Genomic DNA, 6,526 nt, shown 5'->3' with positions numbered 1-6,526 from the left:
AGAGATCCTTCCGCCTTAGCCTTCTGAGTGCCAGGATAACAGGCACGCGCTACCACGCCCGGTTGATTTTTTGATTTATTGTAGAGATGAGGTTTCATCAAGTTGCCCAGGCGGGTCTCAAACCCTCAGGCTCAGGCAATTCACTCACCTCGGCCTCCCAAAGAACGGGATTACAGGCTGAGCCACAGAGCCCGGCCCTCTATAACCATTTTAACAGTGATAAAATTCTCCATCTATCCCACAACAGCTGGAGGAAATTATTAATGTATTACCCAGTAATACAACTTTCAGTGCTGCAAATCTTAGTGCTACATGATTAAAGGACAAAATTATTAACTTTGCACCAACTTGGATGGACTTAGAGTCTATAATACTAAATGATCTATCATAGAAACAAAGAACTGAGTATCACATGTTCTCACTCATAAGGAGAACTTGAACAACTATCATAATACTATAAGAAAGGGATTGGAAATAGTGGGAAACTGCCGGGAGTGGGGTGAGGTGGGGCATACCTCATCAACAAGGGTACCTGTTAAATGAACATTTGTATATCTAACCCTGAGTTGTAACCCACATATTTAAAATAAAATTTTTTTAAAAAACTCAAATAAACCAACAACAACAACAACAAAATTATCAGTGAGTTTCTAAGCAAAGTATGCATTTAGTCTCACATGAAAAGTGACTTAATTCTAAAAAGTAATTACACAATTTCTTATAATACCTTTCCGTTTACATGTATTATATATTACATATGTTTTATACACATAAATATTGCCAATGAAGTGGTGCGAAGTGGTGTCAAAGTGTAGCAAAGAAAAAAATGATGCATGCTCAAAGTGGTCTAAGCTACAGGGAAGTCTGCAGTATCTTGCCAATGAGGAGACAAAAAATGTTATTTTTTGAAAACGACAAAGTTCTGTAAGGGTTCAAAGAATTTTTGTAGTGGTGATAGTGGCAGTAATAGTAGTTAAAGTAGCTATGTGCTGCAGCCTTAATAATATTTTGCAAAGATTAAAAACACTATTTTGTTTCTTTGTGCTAAAAGCCTGGCCATAGACCAGAAAGTTGACCAAATAACTGTCTTTTGTCTTTCCAGTTTACAAATTCTCCATTTCTTAGAATTTCTTTTCTCATATTTTAAATGATCCCAGATCGATCATGATCTGAAAGAGGCCCATGATTTAATATTTTCTGATTTTCCTTGGAAACATCTTCTGATTGAATGTTTTCTGGCTATGTATCTTCATGCAGTGGATGTTTCTCCTATAAACTGGGCATGAGTCTCAGAAAGGTAATGACCTCCCTGGGGTCCAGTCTGTTGCACCACCCAGACTATAAGAAAAACCAAGAAAAGAAACAGCAAAAGGCAGATGATGAAAAATACTTAGCTATAATATATTCCTGAATCCAAAATCTGGCAGAAATGAGCTGTTATGTCTACTGTTTTTATGCTCCAATCTGCTGTTTATTTGTGTAAGTTTCTCCTCTATATGATGTTTTAAGATCAATATATGGGTAAGGGTTTCAAACTGCAGCAAAATTTAAGAGGAAGTAAAAAGGTTAGAAAATCAGATGATCTTAATCTTGGATCTCTCAGTAAAAAATTTTCCTTTGTCATGGTCATCTTTTACTAGCCCCAAAGTAGTTTTGTTTTCTTGTTTTATGAACCGTATAAGAAATGGACTAGATTCAGGCCATTTAGAGATGGGAGAAATGCAAAGATAACTTAGTTCCTCCTTCTCAATTGCAAGTGAAAACAATTGAATGGGCACACTTCAGTAAATTAGTGGCAAGATCAGGGTGAGACTAAAATTTCAAGACTCTCTTCCAATTTACATAAAAAGTAGAAAAGTAGTTCTAACATTGCTTGATTTATTACATTTTTAAAAATAAAAATATTACAGTCTTTAGTTTGGAAGGTGTGTGTATGTTTGTATGTGTGTGTGCATACACATGTGTCTCTCTGTCTGTCTGTGTCTATGTGGTCTGAGCAGGAAAACTTGAAAAAGAAATGAAAGAAGGTGAAAGGTGCATCCTATTGTCTCTAGTAGCTGTGTCATCTGGTCCTACTGCCATAGTGACTGCAGCTCATATTCTAAACTTGGAAACCCAGTCTTCTCTGCATCAGGGACATTAACACCTTGTAGTTTTTTCTCTTGTCTTATGCTTCACTTCACCTACATTTTAAAAAAATCCTCTTATTTCTTTATCCTTCTCTTCCATCCAGAGACCAGGAATGAACATTTTTTTTCATTTGATCATCATAGAAAGCAAAGTGACACAAAATGCATGCCTTTGCAGTCACAGAATCTTTTTTTTTTTTTTTTTGAGTTGGAGTCTCTGTTGCCCAGGCTGGAGTGCAGTGGCACACTCATGGCCAGCTCCAGCGATTCTTCCTCCTCAGCCTTCCAGCCTTCCAAGTAGCCAGAATTATAGGCACACACTACCATGCTCGGCTATTTATTTATTTATTTATATTTATATTTATAGATTTTTTGAGTTGGAGTCTCACTCCGTCGCCCCGACTGGAGTGCAGTGGCCACTCCAGGCCACCACAGCCTCGACCTGCTGGGCTCCGGTGATCCTTCCGCCTCAGTCTTCCAAGTAGCTGGAACTACAGGTGTGCTACCACGCCCGGCTAATTTTTTGTTTTACTGTAGAGATGAGGTCTCACCAAGTTGCTCAGGCGGGTCTCAAACCCGCGGGCTCAGGCAATCCACTCCCCTCAGCCTCCCAAAGCACGAGATTACAGGCTAAGCCATGAGGTCTCTTCAAGTTGCCTGGGCTGGTATCGAACCTGTGGGTACAGGCAATCCACTCGTCTCGGCCTCCCAAAATGCTGGGATTACAGACTGAGTCACCGAACCTGACCACAGAAGCAATTTTTAACATAAACTCTTTTAAAAATGTTTTTCCTATCTCCCTACCAAAACGTGAAAGACTGACATGATTTTATCTCAGGTCAACTGGTCAAATTAGTTTAAGTAAAGTGGAATTTATTGACTTCACCAAGGTCTGTATGTGATTGGGATGTCAATTCTCTATTGTGACAGTGATCATTTGTTCTGCTTACATTCATATGCAATCTTACAGATCTGACTGAGCAAACTCATGCACCTCCAGAATGGAGTTTTTATCAATTCTTTCTTCATATTTTTTTAATTTGTGTTTTGTTTTTCATTTTCTCATGAAACCAATAATGCATTTTTATCTTTACAGAAGTTCACCACAGGCTCTGGAAAGCACTACATACCAAAATACTTACTCTTTGCCATACTTTCCAGTTTACAAATTCTCCATTCCTCAGATTTTCTTTTTTCCACACAACAAATGATCCAAGGTCCATTTTGCTCTGAAAGATATTTGATATTTTCTGGCTTCCCTTCCTTGGAAACAACTTCTCATGAGGACTGAGTGCTTTCTGGTTATACACCTCTATAAATGTGTTTCATATATAATTTTATATAGTTCTCCCAATAACCCAATGAGTTCAGCAATATTATCTGCCTTCCCCATTTATAGTGAGGTAAACAGTAGAACCAGTATTATGTTACATTTTATATTTCTAAATTCATATCCCATGATTTCATATACTATGCTGTATAGAAGAAAACTAATGTGATTAAGAAATTATCACCTAGTATAGTGAGACTGGAGCTGATTTTTACCTTTATCCTTAGATTGCCAAGCAATTTATAATTATCTAAGATGTATGATATATTGCAGCTCCTTTAAGCTCTGCCTTTAATGGCTTTATCAGCAATCGCTTTTAGGGGCTCTACTACTTTCTATACCTGTCCTCATTCCATATAAACATCAAAATAAATTTATTCTCATAAAATTTCGAATTGTCTTAATCTATATTTCATCATCTCTTTGGCCACAATCTACTAAAACTTATACAACAGCATTTCTTATGCTCCAACAACTGACAAAACACTTTATATTGTATTATGGTCGGGACATTCTAGTGATACTCACATATGTATTCCTACTGACCGTGCATCATTTGATTTCTTCTGTTGTTTAACAGAAGTAACCCTTTTAATATTCTTTCAAAGAAAAAAATGTATAAAAATATTATTCGGTGTTATAGTCCCTATTCAGTCAATGTATTTGACTATGGCAATCATAAAGAAGATGAAATAGAACTTTTGTACTTCTGTGTGATTTTAAACTTGTAGAATGGCTAATGAAAAATTTTAAAGTGAGATTTGTATAAGTTTGATTTAAGCTCTAGTTAGTGATTTGCCAAAGAAACAGAAGGCGAACTATAAAAAGATCAGAAGTTAGGGGTAGATGTGAAGATGAACAACATATGTAAAGGTGTCAGAAATTATTTTCACAGCCAGTTGGTAACAATAAAAAAGGCACCTAGGTAAAACTGAGCTTTATTATAAACAGCAGAACTCTTGACATTTTACATCTGAGGCACATTAATATTATCAAAACATTTAAGTTACAGGAGTTATCCAACAGGTAAGGATTTCTGGCATGCTTCTGTCCTAATTTATGGTTCCTTTTAATTCAATTGACCTCTTATCTTCTCAATTTTCTGTCTCCTCTAAGATCTGTGAGTACTTACTTCACCTTCTGCTCTGATCTGCTTGCACATCAACTTTAAAATTTCATGGGTCAAAATTAACTCAGTAAGCAAAAAAGACTACGGGCAAAAGAATAACTCCTTTATATTACCTCCAAGAACCTGAATAATTGACTTGAACATCGATATTTAAACCAATATTTGTTGAAAAAGCAAGTTTTCTCATTTCACCATCTGAGAGTCAATTTTCAAAATGTGAGGGGAAGAATTTCACTTTCTAAACCAAAGGAAACGGAAAGACTGGTAATGCTGCCACTAGCTGAAGATTCTGAGCTTTCAGATAATGTAGGGATATGGACTTCAGGATCTATACTATGACTTCAAGTTTCATGAGGGAATTTTACCTAATCTAAAATGTACCTGGAGACAGGAGATGAACATGGTCCAAAAAGTAATGTTGCCATGAGACACCACCTGAGAAGGCGTTGAAGACTAGCAAAACCAATGCTCTTAAAATCATAGTTTCAATTTTTACCATTTCTAGATGACAAACACTGGATTGTATTCCTCATCCACAAGTACATTGGCTTTGGAAAAAAATATCCAAGAACTGTCTTCTGATATTGGCCTAAATTGATGCCCAAAGATTCAATCGCATAATCACACTTTCATCCATGTTTTTCATGTTCTCAAGGAAGGAGAGTGTCCTTCCTTCCCATCCATGATTTTTATTTGAAGAAGTATCAGAATAAGTAGCAGGAAAAGGATTTATCAACCTAATGGAATCCACCAACATGTCCTATCTGAACCCAAGGACAGTGACTTTGATTGGGATCCCTGGACTAGAGCATGTGCAGTTTTGGATTGGGTTTCCAGTCTTTGGAGTGTGCCTAGTGGCCTTTTTGGGGAACATCTTTTTGTTAATCATTATCACTACAGAACGCAGTCTGCATCAACCTATGTACATCTTCTTGGCAGTATTGGCAGCAACTGACTTAGGTCTCTGTGCAGCTATTGCTCCTAAGATGTTGGCCATCTTCTGGTTTGGCTCTTGCTCCATGGCTTTTGATGCCTGTCTCACCCAACTCTTCTTTATTCATGCCTTGCAAGGCGTGGAATCTGGCATCCTCTTGGCAATGGCCTTTGACCGTTATGTTGCCATCTGTGATCCTTTGAGACACACATCTATCCTCACACCTTTATTTCTATTTTGGGTGGTCCTGATAGTGACAATCCGGGCAATGGTGCTTGTTGGGACTTTGCCCATTCTACTCAAACGACTGCAATTTTTCCACTCTGTGGTTATTGTCCATTCTTACTGTGAGCACATGGCTGTAGTCAAGCTGGCTGTAGAAGATGTCCATATTAACAAATCATATGGGCTCTTTGTGGCTTTTGCAATTCTAGGTTTTGACATGACCTTTGTCTTCATTTCCTACCTTCTGATTTTTCATACTGTTTTCCGTCTTCCCCAGAAAGAGGCACGACTCAAAGCATTCAATACTTGTTCCGCTCATATTGTTGTCTTCCTAGAGTTTTATATCCTTGCCTTTTTTTCTTTCTTCAGCCATCGTTTTGGTCATGTGTCTCCTTATGCCCACATCCTCTTGTCTACCATCTATCTGCTTGTGCCTCCTGCTCTTAACCCTATCGTCTATGGTGTGAAGACCAGGGATATCCGCAGACGGGTTGTTCAAATTTTTATTCAGAAGCCCGACACTCAGCAATAATTAAACAAGTAAAATGTCAGAAAGAAAAAATAAACATTTACCTATTTAAAGCTGAGTTTAAGATGGAAGCTTCTTATACTATAAGCTTCTTATACTGTGGCTATTTTGGTAGATTTTTTCCATTACAATGATTATCCCTAAATATTAATAGTTTATATTACCAAAACAAGCACAGTCTGAACATGAGATATACTTGGTAAAAAGTATGCATGTATCACATAAATTTCTAACATTCCTTTGTCTTTTC

At 37.3% G+C, this 6,526-nt stretch overlaps 1 protein-coding gene across 1 annotated transcript; it reads left to right on the top strand.

Annotated features, from left to right (window-relative positions):
• The first annotated feature begins 5,328 nt into the window (after positions 1-5,328).
• LOC103263485 (olfactory receptor 52A1-like) lies at positions 5,329-6,279 on the top strand. The gene has a single exon (XM_008061167.1). It carries the CDS (start codon positions 5,329-5,331, stop codon positions 6,277-6,279), a length of 951 nt encoding a protein of 316 aa, XP_008059358.1.
• Positions 6,280-6,526: the final 247 nt, after the last annotated feature.

The sequence above is a fragment of the Carlito syrichta genome, unplaced genomic scaffold (genome assembly GCF_000164805.1).
Source record: "Carlito syrichta isolate Samal-C Ts95f unplaced genomic scaffold, Tarsius_syrichta-2.0.1 Scaffold305126, whole genome shotgun sequence".
Taxonomy (NCBI): Eukaryota; Metazoa; Chordata; class Mammalia; order Primates; family Tarsiidae; genus Carlito; species Carlito syrichta.
Note: the sequence above shows the minus strand (reverse complement) of the source record. Positions and strands in the feature narration are given on the sequence as shown.